Below are 23508 nucleotides of genomic sequence, written 5' to 3'. Positions count from 1 at the left end.
CCCTCCGTCCCACAAAAAGAAATGCTATTAAATATTCAAATAATACTAGGTATTTACCTCAAATAATCGTAGATCAGCTGGGACTCTGTCTCCAACTGACAAGCAGACTGTATCACCTGGGACTAAATCTCTTGCAAGTGTATGTTCCACTCTACCTTCTCGTACACTGTAGGTGTAAAGACAGTGTCAGGGTACATAAGAATTTATTCTCTGTCATTTTCTCTTAGAAAAGCAAAGTTTTGACTATTTGTTACAGTGCTACTGGTTTCTATGTGTTGCAGTGCTACTGATTTCAGAAAAATACAATTACAGTTTTGCTGTTTATTTCTCTAGAAATTACACATCAGTAATATCATTTGAAGTGTTTAAGGGGCAACAACGTGGAGCAATATTTTATGCCAATACAACAATATTTAAAATGAGTCAAAATAAGTTTTCTATATCAGCGTAACGCTTGCTATAAAGCTATTAAGTTCAGCAAAACCTTTTTCTTCTACTCATTTCACATTAAACTTAACATGACTTAATTTAGGAGAGAGAAGACATACAATTCCATACCAGTGGCATTCTGGAGGCACAAGTTTACTAAGCTCTTCAAGAGATTTTTCTGATCTGTACTCCTGCAGAGACAATAAAACAATTAAAGAAGGGAATGTTTTTAAAATGGGCAAAGCTTAATAACAAGATAGATTTCAGCAGATGTGGATGTGTTCCATTAGTAAAGTTGTTATAAGATAATATTCCAAAGAATCAGTTAAGATATACCCTCCAACAGTTTCTTATTAGATATACTTTAAAAAGCAAATACAGTCCAAACACTCGAAGTTTTACAGATTTAAGAACTTGCCTACTTGAATTATTACTGAAAAACTGGCATAGATCTTTCGCATTTTCTTTTAATACCTTCAATGCTTTGTAATACTTACAGTAATGCTTCTAAACAGAGGGATTGTGTTCTACAGTTTATTAAGTTTGTACCAAAAAAAGTGTTCACACTCTTAGCCCCTGGAGAAGTATGGTAATACAACTCATCTCTAACTTAGAATTTATAATAAATTTCAAGATTAACAAAGATTAAAAGCACAAACAGGAAGCAATTTTGGTTTAAGCAGACACTGAATAAAGCTGGTTATTCAAAGAATGATAATAAAGTTTTTATGACTTCCGTTATTTAAGATATACTTTTTTTGGGGGGTAAAATTTCTGTACATCACTGCAGCCAGAGCTTTATGTTCAAAATCTGTTTTCTATGAAATTAAATATTTTAAAGTACCTCAACACTGTTTAATCTAAATGCTTCTTTACAAGTACTCTTTTATTGCTGAGTATATTACCCATGTAGATGCATAAATGTCAATGTAGTTAAAGCAAGAAAAATCATGCACTTCACAAAAGGGAAAAGACTTGGATGAAAGCACAGAGCTCTTTAATCAAGCATTGTGCAGCTGCACAACGTATCAGGACAACTACTTATTAAATAGAAGAGCATACATAAAAGCAATAATCTTGTTTGGACAACAGATGTCTTACCTGAACAAAGGCAACTGTAACAACGATGAGTATTGCCTGCAAGAAAACAAAAGCAGATAAGATAAAAGAATTCCAAATGGCCATGAAAGTAAGTGATCATATTTGCTTTTTCTCAACCATAGTTGTTACTACACATTAACAATATGGTTTGGAAACAGACTTTCTCATGCTCAAAATGACCAGTTTTTCCTCAGGCCTACTAAAGACAAAAAAAAAAAAAAAAAAAAAAAAAAACAATGGCACTGTCTCTTTATATCTGTTTTAGTGTCATCCAAGAACTTCAGTAAGGTAATACTGCTAAACATAAGATTGATAACTAGACAATGACTTTGAAGTAAAACGTCAAGTGATTGTAAGTTCTTATAAAAGGTGAGCAAGAGACAGCAATGGAGAGATATCCGTAATAGAAATAGACAAAAAAAACGTCTGAATGAAGTATGAACGGTGTTCACTGCCACAATAACTGTTACAAAGCATTAGATTTTGTTTTATTCAAATAACCAGAAAACAAAGACTAAGTATAAACTGAAGACTAAAGACAAAGTAGAAAGTTGAGGAACGGGTCTGGAGCCATAAAATATCTTAGTAAGGAAGACAAGCGGAGGAAACTTGGGAATTTTGCCCAAGACTCCCATGGAGTAAGACAATACACTGACTATACCCCAGACAGCCAAGATCCCAAACAAAAAGGCAAAAAAAATTGCCCATTAGGAATAATTCAAGAGTAGGCCTCAATAATAAGCCTTTCCCCATATCACACACAATTCCATTCACAACCCTTCAACACAAACATGACCGGGCTTATAAGCATGGAATGTGAAAATGACTAAATGAATGAGATCTATTAGAGAATGAGACAAAGGTGAAATTTGTTTAAAGTATCATCTTCCCCCTCAATATGGTCTTGAGTTTTGCTACACTAATTAAATTTGTAACTCAAATTGAGTTGTTACACTTCTTACATAGCTTTATCTTTAAAATACAATTGTACCTCAGAAGTGCAACAGCCATTAAGCCTTTAAAGTGCACCTTGTAATTACTAAAAAATAAGCTATGACCATTTTGTAAGAGGAAAACTCTTGCAGAACCGTTAACTAAATCAAACATAAATCCAGCAAGTCTGCCTTGTTTGTGACACTAACATTAGCCTCAGTGACTGAGTCCTAGTAAATAATTATATGCATTTCTCCCTCTTTCCATGGAATGCTGCTTCCAGAGTTACATACATGCTTCCTTTGCAGGCAGTATGACCTTCTTTTCAGGCTACCTGTCACAGCTTTGATATCCTAGTCTCATGTCAGTGTCTCACTTTGCATCTACGTGCAATGGTTTGAATCAAGAAACCAGTATCTTCCAACTGTGAAAAGGTAGGGTGTTTTGTTGTTTTGTTTTAAAATCTGAGCCAGTTCCCAGTCCAAGTCATCACGCAGCTCTACAGTACATTTTTTATCCTCTGAACTAAAAAACTTGGCAAAAGCTGCTCAAGCCAGCATTGCTATCAAAAGAAACGTATGTCATAGATATTTAGCAGCAAATTAGTTTTGTTGCTAAGGCTCTCAGCACAAATATACAGACACAGAACAAGTTGCACTATCATCTGAAAAAGAAGCAAAACATATTTACTCAGTGAAAATATAAGCCTTGATAACTACAAGATTAAACGGTAGGTTAGCTGTAAGTTAAATGAAATAAACAACTAATGAACTTTAACTGAACTGCACTTTTTCCTCTCTATTTCAAGATACCTCTACTAATGTTCATGAGGCTGTTAAGATTCCTTCCCAGGCTGGATCACAGACTACAGAAATGACTGCTCCCTTACACTAACTGCTCTGTTCTCACAGCCTTGCTGAAGGGTACAGGGAAATAGATTTAAGGGCACTACCGAAGGGCAAAAATAATCTGACTTTGGGCCACAACTGTTAAATACATTTAATGATATAGTAATTTTCCTACATCCAACTTATGAGCCCAACAGACTATACTCCTATGAGCACAACTAACACTACACTCAAATTCAAATTGCATATTGTTTCTTAGAAGAACCATGTGCGTTCTACTGTGTCTGCAGAAAAAGATGGGTCAGGAACAAACCTCTGTTTATGTTGAATTCATTACAGAAACACAATTCCTCACAATATGGAGTGTGGAGGTTAGCTATGACCAAAAACAAACAAACAAACAAACAGCTAGAAACTACCTCTGATCATACAGAAATCCCAATTTCTACTTTTCACCCCAAAAAGGTCAAAGGGAATACAAATTTCTCCTCAGTGTCATTTGCCCTGACAAATGCTTAGCAGTACTACAGTTGCTCATTAGACCCTATTTAACTGCAAACTTCTAAGAAAATTCCTTATTTCAGCTTCTGTCTTCTTTCTGCTGTTTCTAGAGAGTTCAGGTTAGCTATCTTTTCCATGTTTTAAAAGATTACATCTTTCAAGTATATTAAGAGAAGGTCTCTGTTGGTTTCAATTTGAAATTAAAGCATAATTTGAGATTAAAACATTAGATAGAAGACACCAAATATTGTTCCTCAGAACAAACTCCTAGACACAATGAAACAGCACAGATGTAAGATGTAGCCTGGTAAATATTAGCTGATATTTTGATATGTACTACTATCAGTCAAGAAAAACAAAATCCCCTCATCCCCTCACAAACTTAACAGCAGATTTAATGATAGCATATAAATGAACTTCATTAATTACAATCAAATGATACCATCCCATGTTAGTATTGATGTAATGTTGAAAGTAAATGTGGTCATCCATTCTGAAGTAGTGTCTCAGAAGATAAAATTTTAGTTCCTTACCACGGTGATACTGACAGCATCATCAAACTGATGCATTAAAACACTGATGACCGCAGATGCCAGGAGAAGCATAATAAGGGGATTTTTAAACTGAAATGAAACAGAACAGTAATTCAGCAATACTCTATACAGAATGACTTTTTTGCCTACCCCCCTAAGAACATCCATATTTAAAACATATTTAATTTTTTTGCAATCTGCCAGCACAAAGAGAATTCGACTCGGTATGGTTCAGAATTTACTTGAATTATTCTTTCTAGTATCAAAGGCCTTGAATGGACCATATTCAATACATAACAGCAGGAAACCACGTCTTATATTTCCTGATTCACATTTTCAAGATAGAAAAAAGGATCGTTCTTCTATATGACAAAGTTGCTGTCACCTTTTTGAGAAATCTTACAAAAAAAGCGAATCTTACAATAAAAGTGAAGGACACTCTAAGAGCACATATGATGAGCGCATTCAAAGCAAATCCATATCTTAATAAATTCTACCTAAAACAGGCTTGGATAATATGCTTTATAAGTCTTCTGATGCATCTAACTGACACTATAGATGGATGGGAAAATGAAGTATTAATGCCAGAGGACAGCTAGTATGTAATGATGTTCCCACTCCTACTATCAGCAGAGAATGGAATTATCTTTGCAGCCACTTCCAAGTAAAACAGTTTCTCTAGGATTAACCGTCCATTACTTCAGAGTTTACTTTAGAACTTAACTGTACTGCTGCTTAGACAGGATGCAGGAAATACTAACCAAAATGTTTAACAAATTCATTAGAAAAGTGTTCTGTGTGAAAAATTCCTTTAAGTGTCTTTGCCACAGAGAAGGGAGGGAAGCAAAAGAGTGGCAAAGCAGTGGCATTTCCACACCATTCTGACATGCTGCATGGGCTCATATTTACAGTAGATCAAGTTAACAGGAATAAATCCACACGTGACTTTTGCCAATTCTGCTTACCGTCAGATTCAAGGCTGACCCCATGCCCACCCTCACTTCAAATGCACTATTTTTGCTTTCTTGAATTTCTTTTGCCCATCAAATCATTGACACTTCATATTCCATTTAAATATTTATCAATCATAAGCATTTGTCTGACTTGAGTGTGATTCATGCCCAAGTCTTTGCTTATAAGGAAGTTTATGCTACCTCCCCAGCCCTTAAGATAGTTACAGATGGTAGCCTTCTGCTAGTTATGAACACATTCACAAACAAACCATATAACCTAAACACCAACGTACCTAAATGAAAGCTTTTTCAATAGGTAAGTTAAATAGAAATTACAGAAGAACTTCTCACTCTACTTCAGCTTACCCACTTTTATCAGAGTACTTTCATGTACACGAAAGCTAAGACAGCAAAATTACTGACAAAGTATTAAAACCTTAAATCAGAAAAGACAAGTCTTAACCTGGGAAATGTATTTTTTCCACAGTGGTTCATCTTCACTAATATCAAATTCATTCCAACCATGGAATGCCCGTCTGTGACACACTTCACAGTTTTTTAAGCCATTCTGAAGATTAGCCTATTGAAATATACAAAGAGTAACAGTCAGAGATTACACTTAAGATAAGGCATCAAAATAAATTCCAACACCAAAATACAGAGTCTTAGATTAGAAAAATTTGGCCATCAGAAATACAAGCTTGGTACTGGTGTTTGTACAACAATAAAAGCTAACTGTTTTAAAATAAAATTTGGCAGTAGTTAACAGATTCAACAAAAAAAAAAAATAACAGAGTTGCAGAAGCAGATGCTGTTTCACATCTCTGATTGCTAATCTTCCCTGCAGAAAACTCTTTAGCAAGCCAAACAGTTCAGACTGTTGAGAATTATGTTAGGAGTTCAGTTACTCAGCTAAATGACAGCCATAGCTTCAAATTCTTGAGTTATCAGTGACCAGCATTTATCATGATGTACTCCTCAAGCAGTCAAGCATGCAGAAAATGAAAAAAGATCATCAATCAAGAAAGTTAACCCAAATTCAATGGCTCATATATCTGTCAATGGGTAGCTTTCTCAATCCTGTTCCTCCTCTTAAAATGGAGGCTGCCAAAATAAATTAAAGACATTAAGAATTCCATCGAGAAATGGAAGTGATAGCTATGAAAAACAAGACAGTTTTACAGGAAGAACTCATCACTGAAACTCAAGGAGACTTTCATTAACAAAAACCAATCTCCAATACAGAGAAATCTAAACATTTTCAAGCTGAATCATACCCCCTTCCAATTAACAATTTTCTCAAAAACACTGGAGATTAGAGCATTTCAGGAAACAATTTAATAATCAACATGCTTTTAAAAGTAGATGGTAGTTAATACCAAACAGCCTGATAATGCATGGACTTTTAGTAACAAGATCTGTTCTTCTGAGATACCAAACATCATTCGGTAACATCAGCACAGTCTAAAGAGATGCAAAATTACTTACTTGCAAAATGCTTGCAACTTCATCAACTGGCAATTCACTTGCTTTTTTTGAGGACAGTACAGGAATCATTGTCTCATTGTCACCATCAGGGATTTGTTGAAGACGTGCAACCTATGAAACAAAACCAGAGTTTGAAGGGAAAGGGAGCACTAACATTTCATTTCAAACAACATATATCAGATCGATGCAGTATTCATGCCATTAAAAGATAGCTTTCAATAACCATTTGCACTTAAAAAAAAAAAATCTACAGATTCATCTTCTTTTCCATGCAGTAACATATCTGCAACTACAAAACAAAACATTGAACATGCAACTGAGAGGACTATTTCTGTAATGATGTGTTAAGCAATGGCAAATATCCTTTCAGTTACATATGTTGGTAATCCTTTAGCTCAACAACTGATCAGAAAGCACTCGCTCCAGATTAAATTTCACTTCCTGCCCTTACTTTCTACTTACTAATGAAGTTACTCTAAGCAAGCCTATTTTTGTTTTCTTGTAGACAAAGAAAGGAAGAACAATTTTTAAGAAAACCACAAGAGCACAGATGCCAGTGAAGTCATAGAATTTGACTCTGGTACAAGAAATTCAAGTCAATGTTATAAAAAGCAGTGATTTCCTGTAATTTTTCAGAAATCAAAAATTTTGTGAAGTACAGAGTAGTGCTTTAGCAACACTGACATTCAGTGAAACCGAAGTTTCAGAACTCTTGCTTATTAAATGGAAGCTGAAGTGATATTTTTCCATCACCCTTGTCCCCTTTACCCTCACTGCATTACTGTACCCACAATTAATAATTCAGATTTTGTCATCTACTCCCTCTCCACCCCAGTAACTGGAAAACACCTAACATACAAACATAAATGCCACTGAAGTGGTTTTCCCATTACACTCCCACAGAATTTGAATTGGTGGTTTTATGCTTTTATAAAAGACAATAAAGGTTTTGAAATTCCTCTGTGGATGCTGAGACAAAATATAATAAAAAAATCCTCCAGGATGATAATGTGTTACAAGATTACAGCATTTTTATCCCATAAAAAAGCTACGACAATCTTCACTTTCTATACTACACATGGTTTTGTCTTGTACTCAAATATGATAGCTGAGATTAACTCAATTTTTGTTCTTCCAGCTGCTTACCTAAATAAGATTACACAAAGGCTTCAATGCAGAGGCCCAAGGGAACAATGAATTAAGGTGAAAGCACCACAGTAGGAACACACATAATTTCTCTTGAAAAAGAAACCCTTAAAAACTCTCTGCTTGCCACATAGTTCCTAGCGGAACAGTCAACCACAAGACTTGCTCCTTCACTGTAGGGCTAAGGCAGCAAGTCTAGAGACTAAGATGCAACTCAAGAGTAATGTGCGGTGTGTGGGTTTGAGGTCTTGGGAGGAGGGCATGAAAGGCTACGGAACTGCACCTTAACAGCAGGTTCAGTGGCCTCCAAAGCGAGGGAATCCCTTGGATTTCACCCAGCCTTGTGCAGCCTGAAGCCAGCAGGATTGTGCAGCTGGGAGGGCATCAGCAAGGGACCAAGAACCAAAGCTCAGATATGCTCTGTCGCACCTCAACTCCAACTGCAATACTTTAATCCAGTGAAAGAGTTTTGGTTTGCTGTTTTCTTTGCTATCCTTTCAAGGATGAATTTAAGCAAAGACCACAACTGGAAAGCCTGTGGCCAGATTTTTAGTGTTACAAAATCTGTCCAAAATATCCTTCAGTAGTAGGCGCTTATTGAAATCTTATTTAAAAAGATGGTGATACACATTATTATACCTTATTAATATATAGAGAGATTTGCAAAACTTATCTAGCAAGGTAGCATTTCAAGACACCTTCATACATTTCAACTGGGAAAAGAAACTGGGTCAAAAAATGTTTCAGATATGGCTCAAAATATGATTGTTCTTTTGCAACACTTGACGCATATTTATAGCACTTTAAAAGAATCTCACTAACTGCTTTTGACATCAGAAGAAAAAAAAAATAATCAGGAGTATAATTCTATTCTAACAAGGGGTCTCTTTATGAGGCATAAAGACACTAAAATTCAGTGTCTTCCAAAAATACGAAAGCCAACAAATGGTAACAAATCCTTGTACCAGCAAGGTTCCATTATTCTGTACCACAGTGGCAAACAAAAAAAAGGTTAGGAAGGATATAGGTATTACAACTCTCAGCCTTAAAAAATAAATAAATAATACAGTTTGGCATATACATGTCCAGCTCTCTAAAACTTCATCATGGGAAGCTATGCAACTAGTGGAGGACTTGTTAGCATTAGGTCAGAGGTTGGACTCAGTGATCTTGGAGGTCTCTTCCAACCTAGACTATTCTGTGATTCTGTGATCACAACATCACAGCCACTCATTCTTCCATGCAGACATGCAGCCTTTGGTTAGGTGTACCACTGCTTTTGGCAGTGTCCATGAAGCACTCGATGCTCACAAGAATCAGTCCTGGAAAGAAACACTTGCATTCAAATCTGCCTTGCAGATCCTTCAGTATGTATCATGCCTACCTGGGGCTACAGAGACAGAACTCCCCTATTCTGCTATTAAGAGCACACACAGTTAAGGCTGCTAAGCCTACACATGTGAACCAACATTAAGTTTAAACAATCCAATTCTCAGGAAATTGCCATTGGAGATTGTGAGTTTTCATACTTTAAAGTTTACAGTCAATTTCCTTTGGATTTTAACCTTCCTGCTGTTTCAGTTTTCTTGGCTCACACGCTTCCTTAAACCAAACATTTACCAAGAATTTTGCCACGATCTCCCCTCTTTGATACAATACTACTGAAGAACTCATGTTCTTTTCTTTATAGTTTCCCCTCCTAAGTACTAGCTTTTGATTTTTGTTGAAAGTAATGCCACAGATGTAGTATCTAGTTACTGAATGCCAGAATTTAGGGCTGGAAACAACTAAGCCTAAGTGCTATTTCAAAACAAATCCACAAACACACAATTTTGTTGAAGATCACTCAACAAAAACTCTGAGCAACCACACTTTCCCAGGAAGCCTAGGCAGAAATGAACTAACAGCCATTACAAATTTTAGTGCTGAGAATTATTATTTTTTTTTTTGCCCTATAGCAAGTGTCATGGCTGGTAGACGCAGATACCAGCGCCAAAAAGGGATACACCTCATCATTTCCCTAATATTAGGCAATCCATTGGGATGGCAGAATGTCTAGTAACAAGCTCCTTAAGGATATCTTGAAAAGTTAAATATTCTAAAACATAAATGTTAAAATAAAGAGGTTTCATCCAAATAAACCTTCATCAGCACTGTAGCATTGTGCTAACAAAGCCTATTTTTACAACATTTTATGACAGGCTCAAAAAGCCTCTGATTTTAAATGTGTGTTGCATTCAAAACATCTCCCACTCCTAGGGAGAACATTGTAGAAACTTTAGGCCCTGAAAAAAAAAAATCTACAGAGAAAATTTGGTAAAGGATTAGAAAAACAAAGACTCAGTCTTTTTATAGCCAGCTCCTTTCTGCAGCGCAAAATTACTTATTAGACAATTCTGGATGGATCCCTCATCTCACTTCTCAAAGAACTCTACAATCTCTGGGTAGATTAAACTCCACTTTCAGTTCAGAAAATAACGATATATCCACCAATTAAATTCAAGCCAATGAGAAACTGATCACTGTTCCCTTCAACGAAGCAGGTTACATCGACAGATTTAAGTCGAAAAAAAGTTGGAAAGAGCACTTGCCATCTGCTGGGACATAATAACCATATTCAAACAAGTATTTTTGCCTTTACTGCAGAAGAAAGTTTTCTTATTTAGCAGTGTCAGCGAGTACTCGATAGTCCTTTGCACTACTGCCCAGACCTGCAGGCTGGAGGTCTGCGCTTCTGCAACACCTGTTAGCACATCCAACAGCAGCTATCCTAAAAACCCCAGCCCTCTATATTACAGGGGTCAGCCCACCACATAGAGTAAGATCTCTTCCCATCCAATGATGTAATTCGTGTTCAAACATCCAGCAGTTGTTATCTTAAAAGACCAGAACTCTAAGGCAGGCAAAGTTTTCATATGGATAATGGGACTAAAAATGACACTGGCCTATGCTGTTATATCAGACAGCATATAGCTGAAGTTTTTGGAGCAATGATTACAGCTTTCTGTTCCCTACTCACAGCTAAACCGACCAGGGAACAAAGAAGCAGAATACTAGCTAGCAAAAAAAAGCAGCTCCGCACGAGGGACCTTTCCTGGAGCACTTCCAACATACACACCACCATTTCTATGGCAAGAAACACACATCAATCTTGTGACCACAGAACTGTGACTAAAGCATGTTTATCAAAACTAACGCAAGTTAGTCTGGAAGGTTTACATTACTGGAAATTCAGAGTTCCTTCCTGTTTGCTCTAAAGGAAAACCTGTAATTAGTCTGACCACTTAACAGTAGCAGGAAGAAATTCTTCTTCCTCATACGCTACACGACTCTGCCTACCTTCTTTCTACCATTACTGACAACTAAGTGCCAACATCCTACCTCTATCATTCGGTGGAGCAGCTTAGCAGGAACAGTCCATTATCTATCAGCAGGGCTCACTGACATTGTGATACTTTAAAAAAAATGTAAAAAGGAAATTTTAGCTCTACATGCTCAGGGAATGCAAATGGCAGGACCTACATTAACTGTGAGCAGTCTAAAAAAATTTGCAGAGCACTCTCACAACAAAATCTATTTTGAGATAATCTTGTGACCAAAACACTTTAGCTAATTAGCTAATACAAAGTCCTTCAAATGTTACACACAGTTACTTAATTGACTTACAAATACAAAATGCAAAGGCGATATAAAAGCAAAACTACTGAGAACAGAAAATGAAAGAAAAACAAAACCAATATGTTTATAAAACAAAGAAAACTCATCTATGGCAATTAGAAAGAAATGTTGATTCTTTCTTTGAAAACTGTCAGAAACACAAGAGAAAGGAATGCATCTGGATTTGGAGACTCTTCTCTTGGAAAGGACAGCTTAGGATACCCCATGAGAAGTCTCCCTGGAAAACAGCAGGTTGGTACAACCAGTTCTTGGGAACCACTGCAGTACAACTGCAAATGGAAAAAGATGACTGGAAGCATTGGCTCAACACACCTTCCAGTATTTGCTTGCCTGTGAACCATACCTATCACCTTCTTCTGAGTCTTCCTATCCATGTGAACAGCTCACTCACTCAGCCTGCATCTATCCCATCAGCTCCTATAAAGCCAAACCCCTTCCAAGCCAATTCAAGTATTACAAGGACCTTTTGACTTCTTTGGAGTGACCAGCCTGGAAGACTGTTGTACCTACCCACCCACTGGCTAATCAAGGCATAAGCTTCCGTACCACAGATACTGTGATCGCTACTGGGATCATGGTGTATCCAATCAACAGGAAAATTACTCAAGGTAAATATAATCAATGTGTAATTAATCAATGCACATTTAATTTTAAGTATATGTATAGCATATTCTTTTCCACTTGAAATATTACGTGCACCTGATCAGGAACTGCAGCTTTATTACCAAAATAAGGGTATTACAGCATGTTGTCCAACAGGCTCTCCAAAGCTCAATTCACATTCCAGACCTGAATGCTATTAGCTGATTTTGTATTGCCAGCAAAACCCCATACGAGTACTAATGAACTCAGACTGTGCCATGCCCTGACCAGAGGTCCATCCAAAGCTGTATCACCTCAGGGCTCCAGCATCAGAAACGACATATGATTTTACACCATAGTATCACCTTTTCTGGGTTATTATGTCAAATGTTTGTGCTGTTCTTATTGGGATGCAGAAAGAGTCGGCACTTCAGTGTACAGCACCGTTCCTCCCTGCCCACCATGACTCATTAATCAGCTTTCATTTTTGACTTACCTTTCCCCCTCACTGAAAAAAATAGTAAATGTTTAACAATATAATAAGAAAGTGTTTCACCTAACACAAAACACTGAAAATTAGAAACTTCCATTTTCCTGAATATTCTATATGATCAAACTATAAGTGATGTATACCCAAAAGTTTGGAAAGCTCACATTCTAGTAAGTATGTTCTCCAGTTGAGTACAATTCAGAGCCAGGTGCAGAGAGGATGCTGATGACAAATAGATCGGTACTGTGACAAAGAGCAGAATTCAGGGTCTAAATCACCTGGTGGAACTGAACGTCAGGAACAGAAGCAGCTTTATGTAGACATCTGTGCCCATGATAACGTAATAAAATAACACGTGCTTACCTCTTTTGCAGTCTGACCCCCTGAAAGCTCAGAGGGCTAGAGAACAACTAGCTATCAGTGAGCACTGAGGCACAAGTTTCCATATGCATGGACAGAGACTTTGGAAACAATTCCCGCTAGGCAAAGACTCCTGGCTGCGAAACATATCTTTAAGGAATAACATACCACCCAGAATGGAAGTAACCTTTTGTCAGTTCCATCAGGTATGAAGTATCTGTGCAATGTCTTCTCCTGCTCATTAGCACACAGTACCTAGAGGTTTTGGAGGTTCAGATCTTTGACCATCTTACTGTCTACCTTCAGACTCTCAGTTTAAACAAGTCACTGCTCTGTATCACAACTATGATACCACAGAGTCATTTTCTAGTAATGACCTTAAAAATGTTTCACTAGATGTTTCTAGTCTTTGCCTCCCCAATTTTTCTAGAAGACAAGGTGCTCCTGCAGCCTCAAAAGTGGCCCCAGTCACAGAACAATGGCCAAATGACAGCAAGACACAGCAAAAACCCAGGTTAAAAATAAATAACATCAGGCATGCTCAATAGTAACCGTAATTTCAAGACCAACTACATGCCCAGAAGCAAAACCCCAGATGCATACAGCAGGACTTCAGAATGGGAGGCTGGGCACAGCTCAGAGTCAGTCCTCAGTCTGCTTTGGAACAAGCAATACCAAGTGTGGCCATGACTACGATGCAACTCCCTCTGCGAAATTCCTCCAGATCTTAGCAGGAATCAAGCCACCAGAGGAATTCAGCAGTTGTACTGATGCAAGAAGCAGGTAGAAATAGCCAAGCATGGTAAATAAGATTTAATAAATAATTAAGAATTGGTAAATCACGCTCAGAAACCATACACACAGACATAGTACAAGCATACCTTGATGAAGTAAATATAATTGGCAATGCCTTATTCTTGTTTTTTAAAACTAATTTATCTATATTTTAATTATGTGCATAAAATTGTAAATTATATTCAGGGAGGCTTCATCTACACAGACTGCACTGATACAGCTGGTTGTACCTCATGTATGACAACGCCACGAAGGACAGTATTTTCCTGTATTCTCAATTAGCAATTTCTCTAATAAGGCCTCAGAAACCTGCAAATGTAGATACGAAAAATATTCAAATACTGTGACTGATCGACAACCCCTACAATGGAAGCAGACATGGGCAAGGGTAACGTGCCCATGAAGCTCAGGAAATAATGTAGGGTGTGACTGACCACAGCTGTTGCAAAGAAGGTCGACTTTATCAAAAACAAAGAGGTGACAGGAAAGTGGTCTTTGGTTTAGATAAACAGCTGCATCAGTTGAGTGGATCAACTGGCAGCATGTTTCTCTCTTACTTTGTTAAAAGCGTGAATATCTGCCTGAGTTACCGTGGCAAGCATGGGGTGCCAGGGGACAGGAGACATAAGTGGCTCAGCCCAACAAAGAGTATGAAGACTGACCTAACAAAAAATCTCAAAGAAAGAAGCGGGCTTGAGCTGTTTTTAACACACGTTCATTCCTTCTGGGCAACTGGGATGCCTGACATGGTGACGGTGCGCATACTACAAGCCAGGAAGGGCAATCACATTGGTACTGGGATTGAACTGTGTATTGCAGTTGCTAACTGTAACTTACATTTATGCTATGTTTTCGGTATATTTTGTATCACTGCTAAAACAGAAATCCTACATAACATCAAATATCTACAAATTCATACATTTAATACCAAAAAAAAAGACACCACCCACACACGGAATATCTAAAAGGACCAGGTCAGAGAGTCTTGGACTCAAATACCTGTACTGGAAATAATGCTGCTTTGTAAGAGCAACAAGTGCATTGCAATGCTCCTTCAGCACACAAATAATCACAACCAATTGGCAAAATGTGTATTTCACTTACCCCTGCAAAAAGCTTTCCCTTCCCACCTCCAAAAGGTTGAAGTCTGCAGACTAATGAGCCACTTGTTTTCTACCAGGCACTGTTTGCTCAGGATAGGAAATATTTTTTGAAGGCTTTGAAGTTACTGTGTACTATACTCATTTGAGCGGAATCTTTTCTGAAAGTGTGACAATTTTTCACTTCTGGCAAAACAGCTGTAGCAGCCCTGTATTCTAACACTGAAAAAATTGTTCCTATTCAACAGTACTTCATTTAAACGTTTTACCAGGAGTCCCCACATCAAAGGAAGTGCACACAGAAAAGTTCTGTCTCTAAAAAGGCCAGAAGGAAAGAGAGACACTAATTTAGAGTAATGAGTTCTTGCAGAGCAGATTTCTGTCCTGGGAGACCACGTGGTTTCAAGCCCCTTGCTATTGTGTGTTATTTCTTATGACTTTACAGATAAAGGGCAATATTCAACCTGGCACCGGGACCACCCATTAACCAAAGAAATACAAATACTCAAATTAGGAGAACAACCTGCTAGGCAGCCCCACGAGCCTGACAAAGCCTGTGCTGTATCTGAATGCTATTTCTGTGGTGCTTAGGACCATCGCTGAGGCCAAGAGCCAGCCAACAGCAGAACCGTACTTCCTGGTACACGATGCCTCCGTAATTCTGACCAACTAAGCAACAGAAAACTGAATACCAACACTAAATCAAGGTCTGCCTAATTTTAAAAGCTGTAAAATGTTTAAGACCTCTCTATCCCTAATCCCATCTGCTTCAGGCAATATAATAAATACTAAGATGCCGCATTTAATATCCAACTGATGAACTCTACAGAAGTCTATAAAAGCTCAAGAACTATTTTTAAGTACCAAAACCACTAAAAATTTCGAAGAAATATTTGAGTACTAAAAATATCTTCTAAAAAAAAGCACTTCTCCAAGAAATACATCTCCCCAGCCTCAAATGCATCTTACTCTCAGGGTGTTGCACAATGTCTTCTTTTATTTAAATACAGAACGGAAAGTAGGGCATTTCGTTTGACTGAGGATATCAGCACAACAGCTCAGAAAGCTCAGCAATTTTCTGTAATTGTAGTATTTGCTCCATGTGGTTATCTTGCAAGCCTTGTGAATGACAACTGCCTGCTCTCTAGCTGGAGAAAATATTTCACAAAAGTAACAACACCTTAACCTGACTGCAATGCTGTTGATTCTTTTGTGAGCAGTGGCAACAAAAATTCAGATCAAACCCCCAACAACACCTCTGTCCAAACCACCTTACTTTCCCTTAGAGCATTTGAATCTTTAAAGAATGCCAAATAGTCAAACTGTGAATTCAATCACTATAAAAGATCTACCATTTGGATCATTTCTGTATACTCTGGATGTACTACAATGAATTTAAATTCTGGTTACTCAAATCATTGAGCTGCCATCAGAATTACCAAGATTGCATTGACTACCCATGTATTTGGTCAAAACACTCAACTTTAATTCTTCCTATTTCAAAAACTCTGAACACTGGAAAGATCTGCTTGAACATTTCGTGTGTTTTTCATTACTTATTCATCAGGAGAACAAAAACTACAGTCTCCCAAGGATTCTCTGCAATGCATCAAAACAATACTTGTGCCTTGATGAAAGCAAAGTTTATGTATAATGGCACTTGGTCAGTTCAGAAACTCATCACCCAAGCAGAAGAGCACAGATGGCCATATCTCACTTGACTCCAAACAGCATATGCCTCTGCTTCAATCCCGATTCACACAAGGCATTTTAGAAATTCAAGGCCAAAAGACTTGGGGTAGAAATACCAGTCATTAATCTTGCCAGAGTTGTTAACTTCCTAGAAGAGAAAATTTAAGCTTAGGAATAAGATCGTGTGGCTCCTCTCCAATATCCCGCTTCTATCTCATAACACTGAAATGCTGAACTTCCCAAAATGAAGGATGGCACTTGAACACCACCACTAATAGAGGATTTTAGTACCCTGCAAGATGCTACCAATGTACCCATGACATGTGGGGATGTAGTTGCCATATAATTTTAATTAAACAAAAACTCTAATAGAAATGTTTTCTCTGTATTTATAGCTTAAATTTGTTTAAAATAATAGATGAAACTTCAGGACCTAATTGTTGATTATCTCCCTGGCAGCTATGCAGTTACTTCATAATGTGACAAAACAGAATTGTAATAAAGAAGCCAAAACATAATCCTAAGCTTATTGTTTAAAAGAGTTCTCAGGACCAAGCTGGTGTCAATGCCTTTTAAAATGCACACATAACTCACTGCATAATTACTCTACTTATGATAATAGGGTTTCTTATAATTAGCATCAAGAAAACAGCAACGTTGTATTCACCAAGTTCTTTCTGGTGAATTATGTATGCGGAAAAAAGTTCTGCAGAAAATTTATGACTTAAAAATATTTTAAAAGCCTTTCTAAAGCAGATTCTGTAGTCTGCATCTGCTAACCCATTATCCATCTTATCCCTCGTAATTACTTAGAGTAGAGCGTTTGCAAAACAAATAACTAGAAACAGATGCTTGTCCCAAATTTATACCTTGACTATGGTATTCTATTTTCCTTCTCTTCTTTGCATTGCACCTTCATCATCCCTTCTAGCTGCTACAAACTACAGTGCAAACGTCAACTTTTTCACCTGGTGTCAATAAGTTATGACCTGAACTTTTTCACCAACTCAAAAACAAATCTACTTATCTTTGACTTATTCCAATCTTCCAAAATCCCACTGTGGATGAATATAAATTTTATTTATATTAAACCAATGAGGGCATTCCATTTTTATCCCTTCTAAAATCACCATCATCCCTTTCCAAGTGCATTGCAGTACTTGTCCCATTTTTTAAACAATGGGCAGCGCTAATGTCAGCATGTCTCATTCCGATACACCAAAGTTATGACCACGGGAAGACCTGAGTCGATCCAATGGTCTGCTTATGCCACAAGGTGGATGGAGGTCTCACTCCTTTGTCCCTCATGGAGGTTCACATGCTGACCATTCCTGACAGTAACTGGACCCTCCACGAGGCCATTCAACTTCCTATTTCAGCAGAAAGCTACCCAGCACGGGGCTAGAGGAAAGAAGGGCTGGACAAACCTTCTGCCAAGTTAGCAAGCCAGGCAAGCCCAACAACCATGACAGCCAGCACAGCACATGCTGCAGGAACGCAGCTGTGAGCAGGATCTTGTCTCAGCAGTAATGAGACCGTATCATGCAGTCCTGTGGAACTGCATCCCAAGATAACCACTCACTTGTCAGACTGTTCACCAAAAAACAGCAAGTGAAAATGCTTGCTCCTCTGTTGTTAAGTTAGGTGCTCTGAGAACTGTCTGAATTTTCCCTACACTACTGTTTTTTGTGACTCAAGAGATTATACCACAGATTCCCCACATAAAGGAGCTCCAAAGCAAACAAAATAATGAAACATACATCCTGTGGTGTCTGAACTCAAGCGGATTTCATGTTAAACCATTTCTACACTACTATAGGTTAGTACTTCTGGTTTATCTGTATGGAAAAAAAACAGGAAGGAAAAGACTATGTAACAAACCATCAACCAACCACACAGCAGACTCAGAGGTGACACTGACTGAGCAATTGAAAAGGAAAATCTATATTTCTAATGCAAAACGTGTGCTTTGTTAATTTAGCAGGGGTATAACTAAAATAACTCATAACAAATATGAAATTATCAACTAGGATTGGTCTTTAGTGAAGACCAATGCTTTTTTAAAAAAAAAAAACAAACTAATTTTTTTTGTAAAAAAAAGGGGGGCAAAAACCTCTTCTCTCACTTTATGCTCCAAGTTAAGCAGAAGAGATTACACTGTTATGCCACTATAAATGTAAAATATTGGGTTCTAATTTTTGCATAGCAAGCCACAGACGGTAACCAAACAGCAATCAATGAACATCAAAATTCTTGTCTCACCTTTAAGAAATCATCTCCATATCAAAAGACATGTGAACTGCTGTGATAACACCATATCCATTTCAGAATTTCTAACACTTCCTGTCAGAAATTTCATTCTCATTATTCTGGATATTACTTTCAAGAATAATTAATGATGCCACTCAGGAACAGTGTAAATTGTTTTCAAGTCACTGCTGCTACAGGCACTCTGCCCCCTTTCTCTTTGGTTACAGATGTGCATACTCCACCTTGTCACCAGTCCTTACAAATGCCTAGCCCATGGTGAGCTCATCCAGGATGCTACCTCACTGCTCTAAAAACCATTCACTGATTTTAAATCTGTTGGCTTTCCAACAAAGCCTAGTTTTCCTCGTTTAAGGAATACACATGAAATTTATTAGGAACACCAACTGCACTTCAAGCACACCATAAAAACAAAAACACCACATTTGTCATCTCAGCACGATGCGACAAAATAAAGCACCTTTTTCAGAGAAAAAAAAAAATCATTGACTCATCTCAGTATTCATCCAGTTATTAAAGCTATCTTGAAACTGCCATTGAGAGACTATAGGTTGAAATTAACAGTCTGTGAAGATCAGCTGAAATTAACTAGAGCTCAAAACAATGAAGATGAAAGATTTTGGAATCACCAAGATGGTTTTATTACTTACAGTGAGCCTGGTCTGAGTTGTGCCAATGTTCTACATGACTTTGGGAAAATCTACAGGTGGGAAAGGGCTATCCTGACCTCTTCTGCTAGGGACATAGTGCTCTGAAAATAAATGCTGCAGAAGGCCTTGGTAACAAAACAGTATTCTTATTTAACAATTCGTATTTGTAACCACCACCTGACCTTAGAGCACAAGAGCTCCAAGTTGATGTAACATAACCTGTATCCTTTGTTGTTTTTTTGTTTTGTTTTGTTTTTTTCTAAAGCACAGTTTTCTACAAGACAATCCTCACTAGGACAAAGAACCTGCCACAATCTGAAAAATAGTGGTAAAAGAAAAAAAAAAAAAAAAAAAAACACTTAAGAACGTAAAAGAACTTAAAACAGACAAAACATGTCATTGAGGAGATCCAAAAAAAGTATAATGCCTACTTTGCACTCACATTTATTTTCTTTAAACATCTGCAAGTTCTCTCAACTGCCCACAATTAAAAAAAAAATGCTCCACTTATCAGAAGAAGTCACAAAATTCTATCTTTCCAATAAAAATACAAACAACACTCCTTTAAGTTATAGTTTTACTGAATAAAGCAAAAACCTTCTTATGACGGAAAATTCTCACTTCCCCATTACTGTGAGATACGTGAATCTGGGAGGAAGTTTAATTAGCTAACTCTCCTCTGTACAAGAGACAGATACCACAAAGTCTTGGGACAAAGCATTAGCTAGCTTAGAGCAAACATACTACATGGTTTATGAAAACTGGATTAAGAGATGAAAACATTCATTTTCCAAAACCACGTTATCACTGCCTAACCTTCAATATTATTCCAAATACAGGAAAAAAAAATTGCCATTCCTTGCTCAATATCTAAAGAGACCTTTCAAACACAAACTTGAAAAAAATAAATAAAAAGCAAATGTTGTCTTACTGCAATCTTTATTCTACAATTCAAACCACCTCCTGGAGAAAATACATTAAGGATCCTCTCAAGTGTGCTGAAAAAAATCCAAATGAAATTTGATGGCTAGCTCAAAATGTCAAATGGATAGAAAAAAAATAGTCTAAAAATACTAAGAGGACTAGGACAGTAGACAGTAGTAAATATATATGCCTGTCTGGAAACCCAACTGTGAGACAGTGGAAGTGAGGGGAAAGAGTGGAGAGGAAGCGATTCAAATGTTAAGGGAACAAACCCAATCCTTTTAATTTGTACTGGTTTCTTCCTACCCCCAGGAAACTGCACCATTTTGAAAACTTTCAATAAACCACAGCATTTATTTCTGCCTTTGATATACATGTCAAATCATCTTCTAAAGTACATCTCCCCTAGGTACAGCCATATTTTATGTTACTTCTGTCAAACAATTACACTCATTTTTAAATATATTAATTGCAAAAGAAAAATAAGAAATGACATCTTTGTGCTACTTGTATTCAAAAGAATTAGAATGGGTCAGACTCTACCATATGTAACTTGATAATAATCTACATCAATGATACCATATTTCTTTGGTAATAGAACTAAAAGGCATTAAAAGTCTTCCTGCTCTTCAGGGTTTGGCACACAAACATCAGACATACTTTCACCTTAAGTGTATTTCTATTTAATGGCATTACATCTGCTTTGCTTTCCCCACCAAGTGCTCCTCATTCAAAAATCTTTTACTTACAATGCGGTGACTGAAATAAAAAGACACTGACACTACTTCTGCCAGCTAACTAGGTTCCCAACACAGAGATCAATCTGCTAGAGATGTCCCCACCTCCACACACACACACTTCAAAACTTCTATCAGATTAGTTCCCTGCTCTTTATTCCAAATATTTGCTTAGAAGACACGATCAAGAGAGTTAATGAAAAATCTAATTTCTTTAAATAAAAGGAACTTCTGAAATGCCAGATTATAACAACCTATGTAGCTTCCAACATAGGCTGGATTTCACAATAACAACAACTTATTAGTCACAGAAGACAACGTATTTCAAAACAGAACGCTATCCAACCAGAGAAACCAATTTAATTAGTTCAACCCTGGCCACCAAGTCAAACTATTAAAAAGCACCTTCCTTCTCAGAACTGGGGGAAAAAGGAGTTCCTGAGGTTCACATCAACCTATAGCAAAGGAAATACAGCAGCCACTTAAAATATATATATATATATATATATCTTCAAAGGATAACGATGACATAGATCGGGAGGGGGAGATAACATTTCTTTTCTTGTATCAATTTTTATACATACATACACACACGTATATACATATATATAAATGAGAGACATTTTCAACATCCCCAGACAATTAAAAAGGGAAATTGTGATGTTCACAGTCACTAATGCAAATTGACTTTCAAGGTTCCCAGAGCATATCCTGAAATTCGACACGGAAAAAAAGAAATAACTTCCTGGACGACATCATTTGCAAACTAGACAATAAGGAGAAAGCATATTACAGCAGCCTAACAGAGTGACTTCTTGCAACGCATGGAGAGGATTACAACTTCATACCAGATCTTTCAAACGGCAGAACTTCAAACTTCAGAGTTACTTTTTAATTAAAAAACTGGCAAAGAAGGCAAGGTTAAGTGCTTTTTAAAAAACACAGATTACGCACAAGAATATTTCAACGCAAGATGCAATTAATGCTTCTCAATTTGGCCATGAAAGATTAATTCCAGGAAAATCATAGCCTCAGCAGATGCCAAGCAACTGACGTCCTATATAAACGAGACGGAGCATTCACTAAATCGCTCCACAGATGCTCTGAACGTTTTTCAAGGGGGGATAAAACCTGCCTGGTAATCAGTTGGAGGAGCAGCAGTGCAAATAAGACAAACGATAGCTCTTCAGGTGTGCAACACAGAATAAAATCCCTGCCACAGAGCAAACCCTGCGAAGCCCCGGGACGGTAAAGCATACACACGCACCGGTCGAAGTTGTCACCAAATTGCATGCAAAATTCCTCTTAGCTCCAATGAAGTCAGTGACTCTGGTGAGACCTTTACCTTCATTTTCCATCGAAATCGTACGGGAGGCGATAGTTAACAAAAGTCTTTTAGCGACACCAGCACCGGCGGGGGAGCTGAAAGGTGAAGAGAGAGATGCCCCAAGATCCCAGGCAATCACACTGCTCCCTCTGCCCCCACCTGCAGCAACATCTGCAAGAGAAACCAGCGCTAGAGGAGGGAAGAAAAAAAAAAAAAAAAAAAAAAAAAAAAAAAACCCTCGGGGAAGGGCCCAGCAAGCCCTCGGCCGCCCGGGGGCCCGGAGGTGCCGGAGGCCGCGCACGCTGAGGACGAGCCGCCAGCCGCCTCAGCGCAGGGCGCAGCCGCCGCCGAGGCCGCTCCCCCCGTGCCCACACACACACTCACGGAGCCGGGGGAGGCTAAAAATAGCCCCCCCTAAAATCCCCGAGGAGGGACGGGGAGCGGCACCGCGGTGGGAGAGCCGGGGAAGGAGCGGGCGGCGGCGGCAGTGGCAGCAGCAGCAGCTCCCCCGCCTCGCCTCGCCTCGCCGCTCACCTCCGGGGCCGGGGGCGGCGCGGCCGCATCCCCGCTCCGCTCACTTCCGCGGGCGGCGGGGCAGGGACGGAGGAAGGAGGGAGGAAGGGAGGGAAGAGGGCGGGAAGGAGGAGGAGGGAGAGGAGGGGAGGGAGGGGAGGGATGGAGGCAGCGGACGGGGCGGAGCGCGCAGGCGGAAGGGCCGGGGGCGGCCGGGAGGCCCGGCGCCGCTGAGGGGAGGGGGCCGCGGGGGTGCTCCAACGGCCGCTGCCCGCCCCAAGCCGCCGATGGGAGCGGGTCTGAAGGCGTTGTCGTGAGGGAGAGTGGCGGGGCAATGTAAGCTACCAAGCACCGTGACAAAGAGAAAGCATTCCCCCATTCCCCTGTCTTCACCAGATCCCCAGAGGAGCGTTACTTGAGGCCACGAGTCCAACACAGGCAGGGGAAGAGTTTCAGTACC

General features: G+C 38.6%; 1 protein-coding gene across 4 annotated transcripts in view; it reads right to left on the bottom strand.

Annotated features, from left to right (window-relative positions):
* ATP2C1 (ATPase secretory pathway Ca2+ transporting 1) overlaps positions 1-23211 on the bottom strand; it is a 50511-nt gene extending 27300 nt beyond the window's left edge. The window contains exons 1-8 of one of the 4 annotated variants that reach the window (XM_035317033.1): positions 23070-23211; positions 22476-22706; positions 6787-6897; positions 5762-5878; positions 4346-4435; positions 1531-1566; positions 559-620; positions 58-166 (exon numbers count right to left, since the gene is read on the bottom strand). In XM_035317033.1, the coding sequence (XP_035172924.1) occupies positions 58-166; positions 559-620; positions 1531-1566; positions 4346-4435; positions 5762-5878; positions 6787-6855 (483 nt within the window). In that variant the 5' untranslated portion in view covers positions 6856-6897; positions 22476-22706; positions 23070-23211. Of the gene's footprint in view, positions 1-57; positions 167-558; positions 621-1530; positions 1567-4345; positions 4436-5761; positions 5879-6786; positions 6898-22475; positions 22725-23069 lie in introns of all 4 variants that reach the window. The other 3 variants (XM_035317031.1, XM_035317032.1, XM_035317035.1) reach the window with 3 other exon arrangements.
* Positions 23212-23508: the final 297 nt, after the last annotated feature.

This window comes from Oxyura jamaicensis, chromosome 2 (assembly GCF_011077185.1).
Source record: "Oxyura jamaicensis isolate SHBP4307 breed ruddy duck chromosome 2, BPBGC_Ojam_1.0, whole genome shotgun sequence".
Classification (NCBI taxonomy): Eukaryota; Metazoa; Chordata; class Aves; order Anseriformes; family Anatidae; genus Oxyura; species Oxyura jamaicensis.
This window is presented reverse-complemented; position numbering and strand designations above follow the sequence as displayed.